Genomic DNA, 26,407 nt, shown 5'->3' on the forward strand with positions numbered 1-26,407 from the left:
GGTGTTTCCAGGCTGTCGAGTCTGTTGTAGAAGGTTGTGATTTGCTTTCCAGGCTGTCCAAACTCTGTAGGAACTTGTGATTTGATTCTGGGGAGCTTCTGGGTGGTGGTGTTGATTTTGGTAACTTTCTAGGCGTGGGTGTTCTCTTCTAAGATGCTTTTGGTGCTATGCTAGAGCAGAATCATCTTTTCTGTGCAGGATCTAGGGTTTTTCAGCCTAGGTGACCTATCTTTTGTGGATACTGGGTAGAAGGCTTGGTTTTGCCGTTCCTTGATGGTTGCTGGCTAGTTATTGCATTTGGGTTTCTTTCCTCGCGAAGAGAGGTTGATTTATGCTGTTGGGTAGTGGCCAGAGAGGCTATACATTGAGGCAACCTGTTTGGAAGTGCTTTGTCGATTGATTGCACCAGAGTTTGGCTGTTGAGGGCTTGTCTTGCACTTGTTTAGTCGTGTTTGGCTGGTTGGGCACTTGGTTGTGCAAGTGCAGGTGTGGCACAGACAGTGGATGCTTTTGGGGTCTTTGTTGCATGCTTTGGTTGGTTGAGGATAGAGGGTTGTCTAGTAATTGGATGCCATTTCACTGTTTGGAGTTGAGCAGGGAATTACAGGGTGGGCTAGAGGGGGAGTCTGCGGGCGTTGGTTTGCCTGTGGTGCAGCTTCCTAGCGACCTTTGTAATCTTACAAAACCCTTCTCTTTCCACCCTCTGTCCAACTTCTACCTCTCTTACAAAACCCTCCTCTTTCCACCCTCTATTCAACTTCTACTTCTCTCTTACAAAAACCTTCTCTTTCCACCCTATGTTCAACTATCTACCTCCCTCTTACAAAAACCTTCTCTTTCGACCCTCTGTCCAACTCCCTACCTCTCTCTTACAAACACCTTCTCTTTCCACCCTGTGTCCAACCCCCTACCTCTCTCTTACAAATCCCTTCTCTTTCCACCCTCTTTCCAACTCCCACCTCTCTTACAAACTCATTCCCTCTCCACCCTTTCCACCTCTGCCTCCCTTTTACAAACACCTTCTCTCTCCACCCTGTCGCTCCTCCACCTCTCTCCTACCAATACTTTTTCTCTCCACTCTTTGTCACACTCATCTCCTTTTCTTCCATCTTCCATCATACTGACGATGCACATCCAACCTATTTTTGGCACTTAGCTAAATGTGGCAAATATGCTAAAATTGACGAATATGCTAAATTTAGTGGATATGCTATTTTTGATGGATAAGGTTAAGTTTGGTGGATTTGCTTTTTGGCTCTCTCTCCCCTCCATCGGTTCTCTCCACCCCTTACACACACACCCCTTACACACCATAGGAAGTTGCCGTAGCCATCAAGAGAGCCAGCGGCGCAACGGATATTCTCAACAGTTAAGGAGATAAGAGGATGACCAATGGGAAGAAAGGGGGGGATTCTCAATGAAGAAGGGACCCTCCAAGGCGGGGGATGAGGATGGAGGAGAAGGTGGAGAGAGGGAAAGGCATTTAGCATTCGGCACTGGAGCGGAAGAAAAGAGAGTGTGAGGAGAGAGAGAGGCTAGAGCTACGAGATCGCCAAGGAGAGAGTGCGGAGAGACTTGTGTGTACCCTCTGTCTACTATGGGGATAGACCTGTGTATTCTTGTGACTTGCGACTTGTGACCTGGAGACACTAGTCCAGTGATATGTACTTTGGCCAACTTAGTCACTTTCTCATTTCTCTTGTCTCTTCTCGATATGGGGATTGTTTACCAGTGTAGGACGATATTTTCTTATTCTGCTTATGTTGTGGAGTTCGCAGGTGATTGTCATTTAGCATAGTGCACTCGTATATATGTCGTCACTGCAGTATAGCATACGACACTCGCACACCATTGCACGATGCACTGTGTGCGATCCATTGCATTAGAGCATTGCAACACTCATGCTTCTCACGCCTGTGGCCTTTGGCCTCCGGTAACACCTCCGAAAGGATAAGAACCCCTTCCCTCAAACAATGGTCTATCTGGTATATAGGTAAAGGCTGAAGTAAACCGGGCTGTTTCTGCCTGTCATACTTCACCTTTTGACAAGTGATGCATGTCCTGACATAAGCCTCAACATCCTTCCGTAGTGAAGGCCAATAAAAGTAGTGATCTACTGCTTTGACTGTAGCCTCAATACCCCTATGTCCCCTGCATATGGTGGGGCATGACTTTCAATGAGCACCTTATGCCTCAATGGTTGCGTTACACACAGCTTTCCATGCATCAACATAAATCCCTCTTTAATTGTGTAATGATCATGCCTATTGCCCTCCATAAGTTGATCATAAATATGTGCAAAAGCATCATCATCTATAGCATACTGCTCCTTCATGGCATCAAGCTCATTGTGATAAACAATGGTAACTGTAGATACGCGTGGTTTCTTGGACATAGCTTCTGTACGTGGCCTTCTAGAAAGTGCATCAGCCACTACATTTTTATTTACAGCCACATGTACAATTTGAAAATGAAAAATGGAAAGGAAGTTTGCCCATCTCATGTGCTTTTCTAATAACTTTCTCTGAGTGAGAAAGTATCACAGCGATTGATGATCAGTTTGCACATAAAAATCAGCACCTAAAAGATAGTGCTTCCACACAGTAAGAGCATGAATTACAACTACCAACTCTTGCTCATATACATTCATGTTGTGTTCAGCATCTCGGAGCAGTCTGCGCTCATATGCAACCACTCTGCCTTCTTGCATAAGTAAGTACTCCACCAACACTAATTCAAGAACAAAAGGCTTTCGCAAGTCTGGCAAAATGATGTCAGGATCTAAGCATAGCTTTTCTTTCAGCTCATCAAATGCTGCAATTTCTTTCTTCCCCCAATGGATAGGCACTACCTTCTTTTGCAAAGCATGTAAGGGTGAAGCTATCTCAGCAAAATAGCGAATGAAGCGACTGTAGTATGAACACAAGCCAAGAAAACTACGAACTTCATGTAGGTTCTTCAATGGAAGTCAATTCTTGATTGCCTCTATCTTGGCAGTGTCCATCCTCACTCCATCTCGTGAGATGATGTGTCCCAAGAAATGTATCTCTGGCATGAAGAACTCACTCTTCTTTGTGTTGACTAGTAAGTTGTGTTTCTTGAGTTCTACAAATACAACTACCAAGTGTTGCCTATGCTCCTCTATCTTTCGAGTGCACAATAATGTCATCAAAGAATGTACCCACAAACTTCATGTGCTCTCTGAAAATGCGATCCATCGTACGATTGAAGGTAGCAGGAGCATTGGTCAAACCAAATGGCATGACAAGAAACTCATAAAGCCCCAAAAGTAGTCCTGAAGGCAGTCTTATGTATCTTCGGGCCTGATTCGTATTTGATGGTAACCACTCTTTAAGTCAATGCGACTGAAGATGGCTAATCCCTCCAATCGATCTAAGATATCATTAATGCGTGGAATAGGAAATCGATTCTTGATTGAGATCTTATTCTAAGCCATGTAGTTAGTACACATTCTCCAAGATCCATCCTTCTTCTGCACAAGTAACACAGGAGAACAATATGGAGAAGAGCTTGGCTGAATCAGCTCCTTCTGTAACAATTCATTCACCTGACACATGATCTCCTCCTGCTGTGCCACACTCACCCTGTATGGTGGTCGGTTAGGTGGAGAACTGTTAGGAATGATATCAATGGTATGATCTTTTGGCCTCTCAGGAGATAACTCCTCTGGAAGTTCATTTGAAAAACAATCTTGAAACTGAAATAAAAACTTAGTTTGCTGTTTTTCCAGCTTGGAAAAATCAGAGTTATCCTCATCTGGTTCTTTTTCTTTGACAAAAGTCAAATACCTTGAAAGATGCTTTTTCATTATAGAAGGAATCGTCGAAGCGGATACAACTGGGATTGATTCTCCCTTCGAGTTTACATCTATGACTTGGGTTTTACCCCTGTAAGTCAAGGTAAGCTTCTTATCATGTGTATGTATGATAGCATGCACATGGTACATCCAAGGCATCCCCAGCAAAACATCACATTCAGGTAAAGGCATCACATAGAAATTCTCATAATCCACATATCCCTGAATGTGAATCCATAGCTTCCCTATGATAGGAGTGACAAGGGTACTAAGCTCTGGATTAGCCATGTTGGCCTCACAAAGAGAACCAATCTCCTCTGGTCGAAGACCCAACTGAGTTGCAAGTTCAAGAGTAATAAAATTTGCTTTGGCTCCTGAGTCAAAGAAGTAAAAAAATGCTGATCCCGTAGCTTGACCCATGCTCTGCACATTTTTGTCTTCTCATCATGCTCACCCCCAATAATGTCAGGTATATGGCTAGCACTTGACTTAGGCTTCTTGCCTCTGGGGTCCTCTCTATTGCCTTGATTAGTGTCAGCCCGAGTTGCTATAGGTTCTTTCCTCTTCTTGTTAGGACAATCTGTTGCCCTATGACTCATCTCTTTGCAGAGAAAATACCTCCCTTCAGCAAACAACTTGTTCCTCTCTTCAGGAGTGAGAGAAGAGGGCTGCTATTTTCTCCTTTGTCCAGCCACAAACTTTGATTTAAGAGGGACTTTTCCAGCTTGCTGTGGTTTCTTTGGCTCCTCCTTGAAGTTTCTCTTGAAACCTGCGACTCTGCCCTGCATGAGTGAGTAAGCTGTGTTGGCATTCTCTATCAACTGTGACATGCTGGAAATGTGTGTCTTGGTACAATAGTCCCTCAACTCTTTGGGAAGACCACAACAATACTTCTCCGCTTGCTTTGAAATGCGAATGGTTTTGTAAGAGCTCACAGGTAGAAGTGCATCCAAAAACTTCTTGTTGTAATCTTCAAGATTTTTGCATTCCCTAGCATTCAAGTATGCCACTGAGTCATGACATCCACTTCAAAACTAGTGGTGAGCCATGCGGCTGAGGATGCCTTTTTAAATTCAACCCATGTAGCAGGTGTTTGGCCCTGAAGGAGAAGATTAGACCACCACTGCATGGCATTTCCATTAAGGAATGTGGCTACCATCCTGATTTTCGAAGACTCTTTGAAGTACCCTCCAGCAAAAGCCAAATCAAATTGCTGCAAGGAAGTAAGAGCCTTCATTCTATTTGCATGACCATTGAAGGTCTCAAACTTCACTGCTGCCCCCCCTTCCTTGTAATCCTTCATCTTGAGCTGGGCTCCAACTGGTCATAGCCAGGGGGCTGCAAATAAAGAGGATGCTGTCCTTGGGGTCCTTTAGGAGCTTGAAGAACACCCCCTATAGCTGGGTTTGGAGGCACAGGTGGTATTGGCTGAGTGTGTGACATCATAGGGCTGCAATCCAGGCTGTATCCCCACATTAGCATACAAAGAATTTGGGGCTGGCTGTGAGGTCATGGCCTGAAATATGGATCCTCCTCCAAAGTGTGTAGGCTGAACCACATATTGTGGTTGGGCTTGCTGCCCTTGCTGCACATTCTGAGCATTGCTACCATGCTCATTCCCATTTGGTCCCTACCTCTGTGACACTGCAAGTGGTTGCACCACTGGTGTCGGTGGCTCTGATAGTGGCTGTACCACTGGTGTTGGTGGCTCTAGTAGTGGCTGTCCCACATGCATCTGTGGACCCTGAATGGGTTGTGCCTCTGCCCTTGGCATCAAAGCTGGATTATGCACAATCTCAGCAAAGCTCTGAGTGAGCTGAGTCAAAACTTGCAACACAGAAGCCATCTGTGTTTGCATTACTGCCATAGCATTTGCCTGTACACTTGGGTCAACACCCAATGCAACTGTACCCACAGGATTTTGCATTTGTGGAGCTGGCTGCCCCAATGCATGAACTTGAACATTTTGCCCTTCATGGGCTGCATTTTGCACTCTTATTCTGGGGTGTGCTCCCCTTATCTGTGGCTCTGGGTTAGACTTTAAGTGTGCATCATAACCAAGCTTGATATGGTCCATATCCAAAAGCAATGGATGGCTATTCCAAAATCAGCAAACGATTTCTCTATCCAAGGACTCCTCTGGGTGATTCGATGAGGGTCTCGGCAACAGAACCACTGTAACTCGCCTTAGATCACTAAGGGCAGTGTATCTGTGTTTAATATCTCACAAAACTGAAAATGCAGCCAACTTAAAGTATTGCCTTTGTCCACAAACAAAACTCAAAGCATAAACTTCATTGTATAGCACCAAACCATTCAAGACAAGGGAGGCTAGAATGCCCCTACTCAGAAACATAGAGAGCGACACCTGTTGGCCCCAACACTTGGCGCCCCTTGCGGTATTTATTTTATTTGGTTAGCTCAAAATACAAAGGGACTCCCTTCAAGAGCTCACCTGCAGGTGCAACCCAGAACAACGCCAACCCGTGGCTGGGCTAGTGACCAACTCCCAGTGCTATTACTTTGGTTCCTTTCAGTAGACATGCATATTCACAAGTAGGCCAATTTGACAACATGCCAAGCGATGCATTACTCATTTCCAAGCCATTACCGAGCCCAAGGCCAACCATTGCACCCCCAGGAAGAGAGTATCACATTTTTTAGAGGATATAGAGGCTGACTGGGCACAGTGACACGCCACACATTTTTTGCATTTGAGTCAGCTCTACGACATAACGAGGTGGAGGAGGAGAAGCTAGTTGATATGCGGCCAGTCTAGATCACTAAGAGACGGATGCAAAGACCACCTATGGCATGGAGAGTGACTAGAGCACACTCTATTGAGGTCCGGCCTATCATAACTTTTCTTAAAAGATACTACCCAAGACAAGGCGTCACTCTGAACATGGCCAAGTTGGTTTAGCGATAGAGGAGACCATGCCCTTCCTTGCCACCACAACGTGAGACATCCCGACAGACATAGATCAAATATATTTTCACTATTCATAGACAAGCCACCATAGTGTCAAAGGCTTCGGTTTCTAAGTCCCAGGTCTCATCCTACTTCAGTTCAGTTAGTATCTAATTAATACTTGATTTTTCTCGAGCAATTGAGCTCTTTAGATCAGTTTAGCACTCAACAAGGACCCTAGCACGTCCTTTGCCCCAGCCCATTGAGGCTTGTATGAGTTTTTCCTTTTTGGTGTACTTTGTACTGTCCCATAGGCCCATGAGGCATCTTGTGGACATTAATCTCTCTCTCTCTCTCTCTCTCTCTCTCTCTCTCTCTCTCTCTCTCTCTCTCTCTCTCTCTCTCTCTCTCTCTCTTCGTCACCTTAGCCTACCCTCTCCATCCTCAGTACCCTCTTGCCACCCTCATCCCACCCTCGCCATCCTTCAACGCCTTTTAGCTCACCTCTCGCCACCTCGTTGCTCACCCTTGAGACCCCTCAGCTGACTCGGCACCCCGCCCCACTTCTCTCTCTGGTCGTGGCAAGATTTGACTGTGTGGACTGCTGCGGATTGTTGCGCCAAGTCATGTAAGCTTTTGCGCTATCACATAGGCCCTATGAGCCTTTTGTGCCACCCCTATAAGGCTTGTAGACCTTTGCTGATTGCACCAGTTGTTGTGCCATCCAGTTGCATAGCTTGGCGTGCCAGGCTCCCATGGGTTGCACCTGTCCCTAGGCTCGCTGCTCTCAACTCCCACCCTTAGAGCCTTGGACCTGTTAGAAACACCAAAGCCAAGAATATCAAGATCCGAATCAAGAAAGAGCTAGAAAAGACATTCCAGCAACAATACAATGCGCCATTGAAAGAGGCAACACCAAGAAGGCAAAGGGAGGACAAAAAAGGACAACCAGCATGCTTGAAGAGCACTCTGAGCAGTAAACATGTGATAATCTATCTATTTTTGCATTGGTACATTTTTGCAATCAAACAGGGACAAGTGTGATTTTGCAAAATGCCTACACGAGCATGTGTAGAGGACATTTGGGGGAAACAAGCACTTGAAATTTCCATGACAGCTTACATATTAGGGACAACTCCAAACACTACCTCTAGTCTCCTCACGAGCCTCCAAACGATATGCCTTGCATTGATTGAAAAAATTAACAACTTGGAATCTACCAATGTGGCCCTCCTCGCAGAGAAGATTCGAGAGCGCAGTATATGCTGCGGGAAAGGGCGAAGCGCTTAGTGACTTTATTTTTTTGATTTGAGGCCATTTCGGGGCCCGTTTGAAGGCGGAAGTTCTTCGTAGAGGTGAAAAAACATGAAGGGAAAATGAAGGAACATGGTGGAGAGGGAGAGGGAAAGAGATAGGGTAGGCTAGGGAGAGAGAAGATAATACTCAAATGGGAACATAATGAAAGTGAAAGGAAATGGAAATGAGTAATAGACCAAAATGGAAAGATTCATATTGATAAAGCTTGGTTTAGATTCCTTGATGTGTGTCAATGTGACACACAAGTACAATCATATATAGGATAGGACACACATTAGAATACCAAAGTGTATATGGATAACTCCCAATATGACACGAGGAGGAACTCCTAGATACCTAGTACTATAAAACTCACACTAGAACTCACTAGAACACACCAAATTAACTCAACTTGACTCCATTTCCTAACACCCCGAGGAATGGTGAGGGACTACTAGAACGGAACTAAGAACTGAACATGACAATGATGGACTACTAATCTGTGCATACCATGTAACTTAGAGGCTAAATTCTGAGTGTATTCAGAGGTTGATTCAAGCACTCTCATGGCTTGAGACTCAACATGACTCGACTCAAAGGCTCACGTCTTAGCATGGCTACATGACGAGCTTTGTGATGCTTTATCCCATGCTCTTTCAAGTATACGTCAAAAGCATGTGAAGTATACTCTCCCCCATTGTCAAAATTAAGTGTTCCAATTCTAGAATTGGCCAATTCTTTGAACTCCTTAAACCAATTGAACACTTTAGATTTTCTTTTCATGAGAAAGAGCCAAGTGAACCTCGAATAATCATCAATGAATGTGACAAACTACCGATACCCTCTATGGGTTGTGACATTCATTGGTCCACAAACATCACTATGCACAATCACTTTAGATTTTCTTTTCATGAGAAAGAGCCAAGTGAACCTCGAATAATCATCAATGAATGTGACAAATTACCGATACCCTCTATGGGTTGTGACATTCATTGGTCCACAAACATCACTATAAACAATCTGCAAGACCCGTGCTCTTACTAAGCCTAGACCATCCTCTTGGAATGGTAGGTGATGCAACTTTCCAAGAGCCCAAGCTTCACACACCTCTTGAGCGGCGGGCTATTGTTATTTTGGCAATCCTTCAACCATATTATGATTATGCAAATATGTCAAACCTCTATGATGTGCATGACCAAACCTGGCATGCCATAAATCACCTGGGGTAAAAGAAGAGACAGCCATAGCATATTGATTATAGGGCTGAGCATCAAGCTCGTAAAGACCCATGCTAGCCTCATAAGAACCTGTAGCCTTAATCTCATACCCTTTCTTTGGATCCTTGATCCTGCATTGATCATCTTGGAATTCCACAAGCAAGTGTTGATTATGAACCATGGATGAAACGGAAACAAGGTTTTTCCTTAAGTCAAGAACATACAAGACATCACTGATATACTTTTTCTTTCCTGAATCTAGAAGGATGGGAACATTTCCCACTCTTGTGATGTCTTGAGTGGCATCATTGGCACAAGTAACCTTTCTTCCATGAACAGGTTGATTTATTCAAACCACTCTTTTGTGTGAGTCATGTGCTTCGATGCACCGCTATCTAGATACTAAGTACGGCAGCAAATGAATAATCCCTAGTTGAAGCAAGAGAAGCATCATGTGAAACTAAATCCCCCCTGGTACCAAAGTTGTCCTGAAATGTAATAAATACATAATCCTTTCCCTCTCGTGTAAAGTTTGCATGAAATGCTGAAGCATTGGCATTTTTAGGTAGTGCCACATTATTACTACTTGTGCCTTGCCTCTTTTTCTCATTGTCAATCCTTTTTTGGTACTCTGCAATGTAATGACCAGGCTTCTTGCAATAATTGCATCTGTCTTTCTTTACCTTTGCACCTTTATTTGCATTCCCTGCATTTGTGTTTGCATTCCCTCCTTCTTGGGGTGATAAGTATGGTTGGTCTATTTCTAAAATTTACCCTTTCCATGAGTGACTAGTGCTTGATCACTCTGACCAAAGGAACAGGGCGAGTTGGAAGTCCGCGTTTCTTCTTGTAAGAGCAAGCCAACTAACTCCTCAAAACTGAGTGGAGAAGCCCTGAATATGATGGTCAAGGAAGTAAGAAACGTATCATATGAGGGTGCCAAACTATTAAGAGTGATAGAGACCAATTTCTTGTCTTCTATATCCTCATCAATATAGCTACGAGCTCATCCCGAATGTCAGTAATCTTTGCAATATGAGCTGAAATAGTCAGACCTTCCTACATAAACAAGTCATTAAGCTTATTGTGCAAGGCAATGCTTCTTGCTTCATTCTTCACATTCTGCATACTTTTCACTCTATCCCAAGCTGCCTTTGAAGTCTTGCAAGACTTATAGTGGACTTAATGTGTGTCTTCACAAACAATGCAATCAAAGACAAAGCTCTTTGATCAAACCTCTTCTGATCAAACCCTTCTGATCTTCTATGTGGGAGCCACATGGGTAGTAGCAGTAGAACCCTGAGTGGTAGTGGAAGATGCACTAGAGCTAGGTGCACCAGGTCTAGTCTCATCCCCATTCACAATGTCCCATAAGCCCTGTCCAACCAAGATATTCTTAAGTGTAAATGACCACAAAGCATAGTTGGGTTCATCCAACTTATCTGCCTCATTCATGGTGCTAAAATTCTCATTGAGAGACATGATTGCAAGCTCAAGAATAATTGCAAGTGTACCTGCAAAGGAAAAGAAAGCAAATGGGGCAACTAAAAGACCACAGATAGCTATGCAATCACTGCAATGGCATTCACTAATAATGGCCACTCTAAAATAGCAATAAATTTACCCTAGAAATTTTGCTCAAACCTCAATCTCTTCTGGGATACAAAATGAAATCAAGCACTATATTTCTGCCCCAAAAAGTTATCCTCAACCACAACCAAACATTGGCTCAAATGCAATGGCTTCTGCCCCAAAATTAGCCTGTATCTCAGTCAAACAATGCTCACAATGCAATAGCCTTGCTCAATAGGCATCCAAAATTGCATCAACTTACAACGAGCTTACAACCAACACTTGGCTTCAAAATGCACAACACCTGAGCAATGATTTGGTGCAGCCCAAAACTATTCCAAATGCCCTGACACCTGTGCAATGTAATTTGCAAGGAACCTCTGCAATGCTATCAGCAAGAACAAACTAGGAGAGGTTGAAAATGAGCTCAAACAAAGATCAAGAGCTGGAGCAGAATAAATAGTTGAGTCAAGAATGCAAATGGAGATTTGGAGAGGCAAATGGCGAGCTGGAGAGGCAATGGGCAGCAATGTCAAGATGTACGGTTAGCAAGAGCTAGTCTCAGGCTGCAAAGTCAAGGTGTATGGTTGTACAAATGGCAAGGTAGCTGTATGGATAGCAAGCAGCTATCTGGGAATGTGGGCAGGCGAAATGTATGGAAATCAGTAAAAATCAACAAAAACATAAATGATATTGCTGGTATCTTTTGATCTATTGTTCAGAATGAAATTATGAGAGCATGAATAGCTCCAAAAGGGGGGTAAAACCTCAGTACTACTACTCAAAACTCCTTCGGGTTGCCTGACCCAGCTATAGAACTTGCGGTATCCAAAATTGTCTTTAAAAAATGTGTGTGTGATGCAAAACGAAGTCGCCCAGTTGTGGAGTGCTTCCTAGTACAAAATCTTGCAAGAAGTTGAAGCTCGTGGGAGCTCAAGACAGCAAAAAGTGAAGTTGACTAGCAAGAACTAACTTGTTCTCCACGACAGAAGTGCAACAGGAACATGCAGGAGAACAGGGAAGCAAGTGATAGGGTTGGAATGACTAGCTCTGATACCACATGTAGGAACAAGAATGGAGAAGGGTTGCAAACACAAGATAACAAGAAGTGAACACAAGTGAACTCCAACTAAAATGGTCCACCAAATGAATTACAAGTACTTGGTATATATAGTCCAAGTACTAGAGCACACAAAAACTATAAAATAGACTAAGTCCTAGTCTTTCCAACACCCCCGTATCATTGTATATATCTCTGCATAAGGGATCAAAGTTAGGGGGGCAGCCATGCAATTTAGGTGGTAACAACCCACTCATGGTTTTAATGTGGCAGACCAATGAAGTAAGTGTGGTTTCTAGTTTTGAGAATGGAGGTGGTGTGGCAATTCTATATATCAACTCACCTTGCATGGTTGTTTCTTCTTCTTTAACCTGGTCATGAGAGTCATCTATCAGTTTGAGCTTTTCAGGTCACTTTGTTAGCATCCCGTCGGACTCTTCCTTGGCTAGATGTTTTGAGTCTAGATGGTTCTTGGAACTTAAGTATAGTCTAGTCTTGAGTCTTTGATTCCATTGTAAAAGGCAACAAGCCTAGCTAGGATCAACTTCCTTCTCAATTAATCTCAGAATAAAGTTTGTCTAGTGAGTTGTACACCATTTTCATTATCTCTAGGATAGAGAGAGGGAGTGATTTCTTTTGAGAGATTAAATCTCTTATTGACAATCATATCATGCATCACTACTTTGCAATGGTGTAGCACCTCTGCTATGTGTGGCATTATTGTTTTTTGACTATGTGCTTTGTGCCTTGCTACTTAAGTCCCATAGAAGACTTATAGAACAAAATAGGACAAGATATTTATCTAGTTCTTTCTCTCAATCTAAAGAAAATAAGTCTCACAAACTAACAACTCTTTCAAGAGAGTAGAATAGAAAGGTAGACACCTATGTCTATCCCTCTCCCTAAAGAGATGAACTCTCACAAATCTCTCATAGTAACAAAAATAAGTCGAATGATTGCAAGTGAATGGAAAATATTTTGACAATGGAATGAATGAATTTTCACTCAAGAACTCTCAAGGAATATCAATCTCAATATATCTCACTCATGAGGATCACAATATCTCAATGGAAGTCAAGGGAGCAATGATACCATGAAGAGGAAGTGGAGAAGAGTCGAGATGAGGGCACATTTAGAGAGCATACCATAGTTGAAAAGAATGAATATATGCATACCCCTTTAGGGTTGGGTTAGGGTTTCAAACCTTTGTGCCTTTTAGCACTCTTGTTTTAGTGCTACGCACAATATGAACAGATGATGTTGGGATAAATCCACAATAGAACTATCTTTAAACTATTTTGTATTCCCATGGAATTTTAGGGCTCTATGAAATATAGAAGGATTGGTTTCTATATCGTCGATTCAAATAAAAGCTAAAAAGATGAAAAGGATATCAAGCTAACTTGATGGGTAGATACAATGCAACACTTGATGCATAACGATTTGCAACTTTGCCACCAAATAGTGCAAAAGAACTACATGTTCTTTTGGGAAAATATAACTACGATGGTGTGACATTTGCATATTCTCTGTGGCCTTTATTTTTCATTATTTCTAGTTAAGGTAAGAATTTGCAATTCACGTGAAATAAAACTTTGGATGCTTTATGAAGATTGGGTTGGGAAAAGAGGGGTTAGGTGTGTGTATGAGCCTTTGGTTGCCCTAGGATTTTCATAGAGGGGGGATTAACCTTGTCATGCTCTAAAGGGAGATATGCTTACCCTCTCTCTAGGTGGGTAAAATACGAGCAAGCCATGAGGGTGATTACAAGAGAGAATTTAAAAATATGTGATATTAATAAATCTTAGAATAAGAACTTTTTTTTCACTCTTTTACCAATGGACATTACATTTGAAGTCATACGATAGCACCTCAATTGCTAACAAGTTCTATTTTAAAGACCTAAGACTTCTCTTCAATATTTCACAAAGGTACTCTCCCTTGCGCAGAGGTAAGCTCTCTTGCACCTAGACTCTACAAGGCCCTCACAAGGGCTTACAACTCAAAATAATGGATATCAAAAAAGATATAGCATTAGATATGTGTACTCTCTCCATTCCCATGCAATACTATTCATTGGATCCTAGCCCTACCTTTGGGCTGATTGGACACTCGTCTATCAATGCTCTATGTATGATGATGTGGATGGATGTGCAGAAGGACAATCAATGGATCGTAGTCAACCCAATGGAAGATGCATGCATAATCGACTTGGTAACCTCACAATACCGTGGCTCTTCTCTTTGACTTGAGTCCTTCCCATGGTATTCCTCTATGTTATAATCTAGTGAGGAGCCGGATTGTTGTAGATCCTAACAAAAAACAAATACAAAAGCATGGAAAATAGACTGGTTACCGACTCTTAGAGGGCAAGATTTTCCATTGCATGTTTCTTCAGTCCCTCCAATGATGCATGGATTGCTCTTCTTGCAAGCGTGATTGATGGGAACAATCCAGCTATCTACAAGGAAACACACTAAATGGTCAAAAATCTACATAGAAGGGTAGGTGATTTGTGAGAAACTCCCTCAAGGAGCATTATCTTATCTCAAAATATACTTTATTAAGATAAGTGATATAGTTACAACTTCCTTGTGAATGATTTCTTAACTTGGATTTTTAATGAGTGTCAAAAGCATGGAGGCATTTCTTGATAACGTGAAGCATGCCATGCACACCCTCTTACTATTTATCTATGCATGCAAGTTGGTGTGCCTACTTGTCATGCTCATGACACTTCAATGGTAGAAAGTTACATGGCTAAATGCAAGGGTATAGGAGATGTCCTACCATGGAGTATTGCAAGGATATAGAAGAAGCCCTACCATACCAAAATTACAATGAAAACGGATCACCTAGCTATCATATAGATGGATATTCTCCTAGACCATCCCTAAATTCACATATGCCCTATAACTTTGACCATCACCAACCATGGCCACTTCAAGAGGGATTGGTCCATTGGTTTGCATGCAAATCAAATGAGGGAGGTAGAATTAGTGCTCTAACAAATCCCAGTGGTAAGTTTTCAAATAGCCTTGGTAGAGCCTAAGGTAATATTTGCAATGTTTTGGTGATGCCTTTTTTGGTATCTCATATTCTTCTTATTCTTACTCATTTTTAATCAAGATGTATATTTATAATTCGTATGCGTAGTTAGAGAAATGCATCATTCTTTGCAATATGCATATTTCTAATTTGTATGTATAATTAGAAAAGAGGTAGAGAGGTTCGCCTCATGATAAAATTTGCATCTCCATTCAATATAGTCATGCAAATTGATTGCAAACTCCCACCTTTTTTTTTCCCTCCTTAATGATGCTTTAGAGAGGCTCTAAGTGTACCTTGATTAGAACTCTTATGAGCATTATGCAGCGATGATATTGCATCTACTTGTGGTTGTGGAGCTTCATTTTGATTTTCCTTAGCAAAAATACCTTCAATCATAGACTCATCAACCCCATTGTGCATAGTAGAACAAGTGTTTTTCAACTACATATGTAACTTGCCTCCTACTTGAAGCTTGTTCACTTGATGCTTGTTCCAATTACTTCTAACTGCCGATGGTTCTCTTGGTCCTTACAGTACCTCTGTGTCCATTTCTTGTCTCTGTACTTTTAACTTTTCAAACAAAAAGCCAAGAAGCATAGACAAGTATTAAGCCAATCTCTTCAAATGCTACTGGCATGTACCTTACACAAATATAAAGCTTGGCGCATGTTGCACCAAGATTCTAATCCAATAAACATTTTACCAGTTATTTTCTTGGAATATGACGTTATTTTAACCCTATTTGGACCGAAAATAAAGATCATGAATGGCGCATTACGCAAGCATGAAAAACATTAATGAAATCCTTGGTTAAGTGAATCATCAAAAGCTTATTTCGAAAGCAAATCCCTCAAAACTTTATTGACCATAATTATGTAGCAAAAACATTATATTTTTGCTTAATTATGTAGCAAAAACATCCTTATTAGCATCTCCCAATGTAGGTGAGCCTAAAATTATTATGCGATACATCCCTTCTCTCTCCATTTTGAAGATAGGCATTAAATGATGTAAGAGTCGCATTATCTACTTTGCATGACCAAGTGTGTATATTCAATGTCTCACACTATACCCTTGTTGCTAGCACTACCTTGAACACAAGTAATAGAGATCCAACTGCTTTGCAGATAGATCTTGTTAGTCTTTACCATAATTTTTGCTTAGTACAGTCAAAATTGCAATTACAACAATGTCCCTAGAAGACATAATAATGGAAAGTCCTACCAATCTCGCCCTTTATATTCTCCACACTATTCTTGCTTTCTCCATAATCTATTATATGTTAGATGATTTCCAATCAAAAGTGAAAAGTTTGAACATCATCAATGATCTTGTATAGAACACTTGACATTTTGGTGTAATAAGAGACTCACTCCTATTTAACAAATCTGATATGAGAAGCGCAACAATATCTATCGTTTTCCAAATCATGTCTCTTTTGTCACAAAAAGTAAGGCGGGTTTCACACCCTTCTAGATGGAGAATGAGTGTAGAAGCGTGTTTCTCAGTTGGCAAAATTATCCTTGCCTGCAACTTTGGGCCCAAAGAGAAAAATTGGCAAAATTCGTTTGATCAAAATTCTACGGTTGTACAATCATTGAGCAGCTCATCCGATTGTAACCCATGTTGAGCATTTGGCAAGCTACTCGATCCGAACATGTGAAAGCAACAAATGCTCGTACAAGAATACTGTGCGCACCCATCCAAATGCGTCTGAACGAGCCTCAGCAAGCACAACACAAGCTTAACTAAAAAAGGCGCACTTGTTATTAGCACTAACTTTGCACATGAAAAATTGAGATTTGTACTTGAACTAAGATGCTCTGAAGAGAAGCCTTCTTACAAGGTTTAAGCCTCTGGCATAATTTTGCTTGACGCTTTTAGGATTACAAATGCAAATATGTCCCAAGAAGGTAACACAAACTTGGACTGCCAATGTCACTTTGCATAAGCATGTTTCTCAATTGGCAAATTTTATTTACTTGGAGCTTTGGGCAAATACAAAAATTTTGGTAAAATTCATCCGAGAGGATACTACTGAACGTTTGAGACTAATTGTAGGATTGTACAATCACTGAGCCACTCCTCCAACTGCATCTCGTGTCAAGCGTTTCTCAGGCTGCTCCATTCGAAGGTATGAAAGCAATAAATGCCTGGACCAAAATACTAAGTGCCCTCATCCAAATGCGTCCCAAACAAGCCTAAGCAAGCAAGGCACAAGCTTAACTAAAAAGGGCACATACTTGACGCCTTGACACTAGACTTTGTTATTAGCACTACTTTGCACATGAGACATTGAGGTTTGGACCAAAGATGTTCTGTAGAGAAGGCTTCTTACAAGGTTGAAGCCTCTAGCATACTTTTGTGTAACGTTTTTAGAATTACAAATGCAAATATGTCCCAAGAAGTAACACAAACTTGGACTGCCAATGTCATGCTGTAGGAGCATATATCTCAATTGGCAAAAAAAATTCGCTTATAGCTTTCGGCCCAGACAGAAAAATTGGCAAAATTCATCCAAGGGGATGATGCCGAAGGCTAGGCGAATGTTTGATATGGAATGTAGGGTTGTATGATCGTTGGGCAACTCTTCCGACTACATCCCATGTTGAGCATTTTGCAAGCAGCTCCATCCAAATGAGTGTGAAAGCAATAGACGCTCGGACGAGAATACTGAGTGCACCCATCCGAATGTGTCTGAAAAGAGCCTACGCAAGCAAGGCACAAGATTAACTAACAAGGGCACATACTTGATGCCTTGACACTAGACTTTTGTTATTAGCACTAATTTGCACATGAAAAAAAGGGGTTTGGACTTGAACTAAGATGCTCTGCATAGAAGGCTTTTTACAAGGTTGAAGCATCTAGCATAATTTTTCTTAACATTTTTAGATTTCCAAATGCAAATATTTTCCAAAAAGGTAGCACAAACTTGGACTGCCAATGTCACTCTGGGCATTTTGTGTCCATAATAAGCTATCAACATATAAGATTGCTTTTAACCACGCATGAAACAATGTACATCACCAGAAGGCAATGGCTACTGTATAGAGGACTTTAGACACCTTGCCTCAAGAAAAGTAAACTCACAGTGCTCCAACATTCAACAGAGATGATGAGAAGAGCAACAATGTCTGTCTCGAATAGAAAAACTGCTTTTGTCAAAAAAGAGTAAGGATCTCAAAAAAGTGAACTACAATGACCTTGAGGGCTAGAATGATGTGCTTCTCAAGAAAAAACTAATTGCCTTTCAGGACTATAAAGCATCCTAAGTGTTCCATTCAGCAGGCAGTTTTGCAATAATAGCCCACGCCAAAACCTCTCTAAATTAAAAAATGAAGGAGAATACCCCACAGCTGATTTGATGCTTTTATGAGATTAAGAGGCCTCTTTGCCCTTAATCTTTGAGGTCAGACTCTTTGATAGCAGGTAACAATCAGGAGGTTCAATATCACTATAGTAGTTTTCTATTTTTTCAGTAATTTCAAATCCAAACTTCGATAAAAATCAATGGCTTCCTCATTGTTTGTCTGCACATGTAGACAGATCTCAACAATGGTGTAATTATGTTGGCATAGATCCAATGTGCTTCTCAACAGCTTTGGTAGACCCATATGAATTTCCCATGCATAGTCATTGTCCAGTCCTCCAATTGTAAACCAAGACCAAAGTCAGAGTGAGATCATCCTGGTTAAGATGCCCAAATGAGTCTACTTCTGATGCAACTAGAGTGAGTGCCAGGATGGGATCATGAGTGTTGTCACTAGAGGTGGGCAAGCCATGAAGTTTCCCATGGAACTACTACTAGGGTTGAGGTCATCAATTTGTGGGGGCGTATGATGGGACAAATTGATGTACTGGGGTCAATCATAAGGATTACAAGGTATGTGGTTGTGACTGTGTGAACACGTGTGTAAGTGTGCCTGAGTTAGGTGTGACTGATGATGTGTTAGTTAGTAGGTGTGAATGAGTGAATCTAGGAGTGTGGTGTGTGATTGAGAGATTCATGGAGATGATTGTGCATCTAGATGCTCACTATTGAGCTCACATATGATGTCATATATGGATGTACCCAATGTATATATAATGACACTCTCTCAATGAATAAACAAGCTTCATTGTTCATCTTGTTACCTCTATCTTGTCACCATGCTACTCCAACAGTCAAGAATAGCAGCCATGGAGGAGCAAGGGTGAGATTGTCTGCGGGATTTCACAATAAACACAGACTCTCTCTCTCAACACACAAACAACCTAAAATGGTCGAGCAAGCCTTTGTCTCTCCCAATTCTCTCCTCTCTCTCTCTCTCTCTCTCTCTCTCTCTCTCTCTCTCTCTCTCTCTCTCTCTCTCTCTCTGTGCTGATAATAATTGATAAGTCTATCCAACCAAACTATTTAGAAACGGCACCCCACTAATCGATTGCATGCTTGCTACATCACAAAAATTGGACCCAAACCTGTCGGAGATAGGTTTGAACACTCACGTTTAAAATAATTAAAATCTAGCCTTTGGGCCTTGTGATTCTCGGTTCTACCCACTTTTTCAGATGTCTGGAGTGGCCTTTCTAGGCCGCCCTAGTCTATTCACCTACTACTAATAACTAATTGCTCTCGAATGGCCAAATTAAAGACTAACATGTGGAGAAACACCCTTATTTCTACAAACATCCGGTCGTTAGTAGATCCTACCTAAGTCCCTAGGGCCTTTTTCCAACTATCTTTATATCATTGAAAGTCACACATTGTGTCTACTCTAGAGAGCTTGGTACACAACAGAAGAGAATCTTGGATGTGCCCCAAAGAGATTGTTTATTTTCAATTGGAAAATCCGACAATACTTCTAGTTCCTCATGGCTATATGTACAATTAAATGAGCAAATGAGGGTTGCCCTTACATTGTTTGGTGACATTCTTTAGGTAGAGTCCCAACACCCTTGGTTGGATTGGGCATTCAGTAAGGCTCAAGGCATAGTTTAGCATACAACAAATCAATGTACCATATGATGGTGAAGAGAAGCGTTGACTCACTTAGATGGTTAATTGGGTCTGGCATACCCAAAAGAGTAGGGCCTGGTGAAAGGAAGTACTTTTGTGGGGCAAGTGCTCTAAGCTCCCATATCAAAAGAAGGTGTTCATCTAGCACATGCTAGTGGGAGTCCTACCCATGGGAGATGAATTGCGAAAGCAACATATTGCTTCTGGTAATTGTGTGTTTTGTACTACGAGCTATGAAACTTCTTCACATCTTTTTATTTCATGCCAAGTTGCAATGAAGGTGTGGGATTTCATTTCTCGCATATGGACCTTGTTGACTAATAAGAACATAATAGTTAAAGATTGGGTGTTTTCTAAGATTCCACATGCATTTTCTTTGGTGTCCATTGTATTATCCATAAAGTAGTCCTAACAAGAAATGTTAGATCCTTTTTTTCCACAAAATGGCATGTCTTTACACTCTAATGCCCATTCTCTAAGCTTACGATCACAGTTGAGAAACCATCTTAGCATCATGTGATCATATGTGCATGGCACTAACCCAATACAGTGCTATAAAGGAAAGGGTTGATGCCCTAACTCTAACCCTAAAAGGGTTTGTATATATTCTACAATTTCAACTAACTCTAGTGTACAATTAGTCATTTGTGGTGTGCTCTCTAGCTGTGCCCTCTCTCCTCATCTCCATTCTTCTCCTCTCCCCTCTTCATATTTTATCATGGTATGAGAGCTTCCTCGCCTTCTAATGAGGCATTGAGGTTCTTGTGAGAGAGATTGAGAGGTTCTCTTGAGTGTTCTTGGAGCAAGTTCACTTCCGTCGAGAAAAGATTTCTCTTCATTGTGTTGAGATAAATTTCCTTCCATTTTCCCATTTATCCGTTCACTATTCTTGAGTGTTAGTGAGACTTTCTTTGTGAGGGAGAGAGAAATTGCTTGTGACTTCATTGAGAGAAATATATTGAAATCCATTCAGCCTAAGAGAGGTTTCATAATGTTTTTAGATGTTCATGGGATCTTCATGGTTATGATGGCTTTGAGAACTTTCCTTCTCTTGGAGACTTTTGTGAGTTTATCCATAGAATAGAGAGAGTCTTCTACTTCTATTTATTCTAGCCTATCTACATAGGCGCTTCTACAAGCAAGGCTCTACTTTGGCAACAAACGGCCACAAGTATCCTATCTACTTTGCAACGTTCCAATGACTCGGCTTCCTACACAGACTAGACAACCACAGCACCCCCGGCATGCATGATGGCCTAGCTTCTACAGCTTTTGCATGGCTCCAAGCTCCACGGGCTACGAAACTTTCGGCTCCTAAGTCTCCAATGTGCTCTACTTTGGCAACGAAAGGCCACAAGTATCCTATCTACTTTGTGACGTTCCAATGACTCAGCTTCCTACACAGACTGGATGACCACAGCACCCTCGGCATGCATGACGGCTCCAACCCAACAACCTCATCCAAATGCTACCTCCTTCCATAGCAACGCCCTTCAGCTCCGCCATCAATCATCAACGACTCCAACCCATCTACGTTTTAGGTGGTCTAGCCCAACACCATCTACTTCACCATTGCCTCCTTCTCCAAACGGTCGTCCACCATCCGCTTATTGACCCTCTATTGCAACCTCATAGATGGCACAACCTGCTCCATCATGGGTGGCACCCCAAATGATGACTCCGAGACCTCATAACTCTCGGCCTTCTACAACTCAGGAAACGACCTGCAGGACTCATTTTAACTGGCACATACAGCCATCCTTGGACTGAAGGTAGCGTCGGCTTCCTCAAGCACACCACAGCACCTAGCCTCCCACTCTGACTAGCGATTCGGCCAAGAGCCAGCTTCACCAAATGATCTTTTGAGCTCCTGTACTATAGCAGCACATAGCTCAATGATAGCAACACACGGACTGCACCGACCTCCATCGGGTGGCTCACGAGAGAAAGGCTCAACAACGTCCTCCCCCACATCGATGGCCCGGAGATAGAATCTACAAAATTCTGTCAAGCATCTCCTCAAATCCATCACCCAACCTTATCAAGTTATCACCAAGGGTTGGCTACCCTTGTGACACATGGCATGCCCACGAGAAGACACATGGCACCATGGGAACCTGACATGGCTATCTTACCCATCAAGGCTATCCACAGAGCCACGTGGTATGCCGCCATGTCAGTAAATGTTGACCCATCCTCATCTGCCACGTAGGAAAATCCCAGTGAAATCATCTAACACATGGCAGTCACCTACCACATCATCATCCATGTCACCCTGTCCATGTGAACTATCCACATCATCAGTGCCCAGTCAATAGTGGACCAATCAAAGCTGACTCATAAGTGTCCAGTCAACAGTGCCACCTCATCACTACCACATGGCAATCTCCTACTAGGCACACTAGCCTCTTCCTAGGTACTGCATGGGAACACAATTGCCACACCATTTAGTGCTCCACTAGCACACCTCTCCATAGGCACAATTCCGTTTGTGACTCACCTTGCCACATCATCATTTTCTCCTTTTGCCCCTCCACCTAGATCAAGCCGTATCTCTTGATCCAGGAAGAACTTGAGGGCGCTCCAAAAAGGAAAAACGCTCGATTTGTTGTGCTCTACGTGCTCATCACATCACATGTAAATTTTGGTGCAAGTGTCACATTGTTTTGAGCCTCAGCGAGATGATAAATCCACTTCTTGCATACACATCAGCCTTTACATCGGCACATTTGACCCATCGCCTAAAATGAACAAAGAAAAGGAATTATTTGTTGCTTTTTCATCACTGGATGGTTGGTCTAGATCTAGTTCAAAGTATTTTAGATCATCCATAGTGGAGAGAACTCCAAAGCAGCTAATCGAAGCCATGCTGAAAATTTCCTAAATAGTTCCTACTTAGAGTCCCTTCGCTCACATGCGGTTTCACATCATCACATTACCTGAAACCCGATGCTCCACAGTTCACTGAGCAAACTTCAGAGTGTTCAGAGGTTTGATCGATTGTTCACTAGGCAGATTGCACATGATTTGATTTTTCACACACATGCCATCATGTAAAGCCTATTTGGCTATTTTCTAGCATTGTGCACTTTATTCAAGCCTTGTAAGGACTCTTGGCTATTCTTGACATCATTTGCCACAAGCCGTGTAACATATTGAATATATATTGCAATTCTATCTTCACCGACAATTCAGATTTCACTTGATATAGTCAGTGTTTTGCAGTTGATTCAGACAATGATTTTACAGACACTTTGAGTATATTTCTTGCACCATGTCTACGACTAGCAACCTCAATTTGGAGGCATTTGCTAAGCTAGACAACTGCAATCATAGCACATTGAAATACCTAATGGAGACCATTCTTGTACTTCAAGATAAATGGGAGTATGCCGATGGGTCTACACCTAGACCATTGGATGATCCAGCCAGCAGTATCTCCATTCTACCTATTGCCGCAGCACCAGCAATAGGATCTACAACTACACCAATAGTGACCGCACTTGTAGTAGATCTTGCCATTCCCTGAGCACATGCTAAATGGGATAAGAAAGATAAATATGCATATCATCTAATCAAGGAGAATGTGCAAGATATCATGCTAGGACAGCTCAACAGAGTCAAGACATCGAAAGAAGCATGGGATATGTTCGCAACTCTCTATGAGTCTAAGAACACTTCTAGGATTCTCACACTAAGAAACCAAATAAACTAGAGTTTTCACAATAGTAATGAAACCGATCATGCTTACATACTCAAGATCAAGGACTACAACAATCAACTCGCAACAGCAGCAAGAGAGACCATGAATCTCATAGAAATGGATCAAGTCATCTTGAATGGACTAGGAGAGGGATATGAGAATCTAGTCTAGAGTATTGCCATTCAATGGCAAATTTTGACACTGGAAGAGCTCCAATCAGTTATACTTGGTGAAGAACTCAGAACGCAAGCCATTTACACACCCAAAGGTCATTCCAATGATCAAGCATTCAGAGCTTTAGATAGAAGTAGAGGCAGAGGAAAAGGTTGAGGTAGATCATTCAGCAAAGTGGTGATCATCAGCAACAAGTCAGCATTAAAGTAAGAATCAGCATCAACATCATCCTCAACAACATCAGCATTAGCAAAGAGGAAATCATTCCAAGCGAGGAAGATTCCAAGGACGAGGGAATGCATCCACCAATGTGTCAAACATCCAGTGCAACTACTATCATAAGTTTGGACACTATGAAAGAGATTGTCACAAGAAGAAGTACGTGACCAAGTTTGTCAATCCAGCAGCAGTCAAGGGAATTTCTCAGGAAGAGGAAATTATCGTGGTGGAAATTCTAGTCACAATCATTATGCCAATAAACTTGAGAATGTGTTCCTTGCAAGCAAGGATATGCAGAAGACTAAAACAGTGTGCCTTGACATTGGTTGCAATCTGAAAGGGAAATTCAGTTATCAAGTCAATCAAGCAAATCAAGATCCTTGGTACATCAACAGCGGTGCATCATCTCATATGACAAAGCATCAGGAATGGTTCACAAAGATGAAACTATTAGAAGGACATAAGAATGTCATCTACATGGCAGATGATATACTGAATCTAGTTCAAGGGAAAGGCATTATCCCTATGAACAATTTCACTAGTACGAAAGGATTGGTGAAAGATGTACTCTATGTTTTGAAACTCAGCAAGAACCTCTTATCAGTTGGTATGACGGAACACAACTATCGAGTCATCTTTGATGGAGATGAATGCACTATCAGAGACAAATCCAGAGAATATCAGCTAGTAGGAAAAGCAATCAAGGAAGGACGCTTGTTCAGAATGCTAGCTTCAATACCAGATTTGCATGCCATGTCAGCTCAACCGCAACAAATGCCACTTTTCACAAAATGGCATCAGAGATATGGACATGTCAATTTCAAAAGATTAATACAGCTTAGAAATCAGAATATGGCAATTGGAATTCCTAAGCTTCAGTTTCTTGGAAAAGTTTACAAAGCATGTTGCTTCGGCAAAAAAAAGCGAACCAACTTTGGTAGAAGCACCTCTCAAGCTAGAGGTATTCTTGATTTGATTCATACAGATGTATGGGGTTATGCCTAGACCCGCAACATCAATGGTTCACTTTACTAGTTGACTTTCATCAACGACCATAGTAGATATTGTTGGGTATACTTTATGAAAGATAAATCTGAAGTCTTTCCTAGATTTCAAGAATTCAAAGCCATGGTTGAAAACCAGACAGGCAGAAAGATCAAAGTCATGAGATCAAATAGAGGAGGTGAATACATGTCTTCAGCATTCATGAACGTTTGCAGAAGTAATGGAATTCGAAGACAATTCAATTGTGCAGATACTCCTTAGTAGAATGCAAGAGCCGAAAGGAAGAATGGTAGTCTAGAAGACAGTGCTAGAGCAATGCTTAGTGAGAAGCATCTTCAGTAGGCAGAAGCAATAGCCACTAAAATTACTTGCTTAATCGGCTTTCGACCAAACCGATTCATGGTATGAAACCTTATGAAGCATTCACTGGACACAAGCCATCCATTTGGCATCTCCACATATTTGGTTGCATAGCAAATTCCCACATACATGATGATCATCGTAGAAAATGTGAAGTCACGTAAATGCATCATGGTTGGATACAGTGAAGAAAGCAAAGCATACAAGTTGTATGATCCCATCAACCGAAAGGTCATTATCTCTAGAGATGTAATCTTTGATGAGGAATCAGAATGGAAAACCTCAAATACATAGGAGATAAACACATTGATTACACAGTCATCTATAGAAAAGGTTGATGAAGAAGAGCAAGAATTGCCAGAAGCACTCCAAGAAGAGCCATAGCAACTCAGATGGTCTACTAGGGAAAGCAGACCTCCGGCCAGATTAACATATACTCAGAAAGGCAAAGCAATTGAGATTAAAACTGCCAACTATGCTCTTATGACTACCATCATGGCTACAGAAGAGCCAGTGTACTTCGAAGATGTAGTTGACAAGCCAGAATGGCAAACTGCGATGAATGAAGAAATGGAAGCTTTTTACAAGAATAATACTTGGGAATTATGCGACCTTCCACCAAGAAAGAAGGCCATAGCAAACAAATGGCTATACAAAGTGAAGTACAATCCAGATGGAAGCATTGAAATATACAAAGCCAGACTAGTTGCAAAAGGATTTGCATAGCAATATGGTCAAGACTTCAATGAGACTTATGCTCTAGTAGCAAAGATGGGGGAAGGGCAAGAAGTGAGTCTTTTGAGCGAGTTTTTTTTGGCAACCATCATGTTTTGTTCCACCTATTCCACTTATGACATCTCTCTCTCTCTCTCTCTCTCTCTCTCTCTCTCACACACACACACACACACACACACACACACACACACACGCACGCACGCACGCACGCACGCACGCACGCACACACACACAAAAACAATATTCTTTTTGTCTCTCTTCTCTCTTCGTCCTCCTTGTCCTCATTGCAAC

At 41.8% G+C, this 26,407-nt stretch overlaps 1 protein-coding gene across 1 annotated transcript; it reads right to left on the bottom strand.

Moving 5' to 3' along the window:
* Positions 1-3,448: 3,448 nt before the first annotated feature.
* LOC147886021 (uncharacterized) lies at positions 3,449-4,237 on the bottom strand. The gene has a single exon (XM_087396272.1). It carries the CDS (start codon positions 4,235-4,237, stop codon positions 3,449-3,451), a length of 789 nt encoding a protein of 262 aa, XP_087252398.1.
* Positions 4,238-26,407: the final 22,170 nt, after the last annotated feature.

This window comes from Dipteris shenzhenensis, chromosome 25 (genome assembly GCF_047967505.1).
Source record: "Dipteris shenzhenensis isolate YYH24624 ecotype China chromosome 25, Dip_SZ_1.0, whole genome shotgun sequence".
NCBI classification, from domain to species: Eukaryota; Viridiplantae; Streptophyta; class Polypodiopsida; order Gleicheniales; family Dipteridaceae; genus Dipteris; species Dipteris shenzhenensis.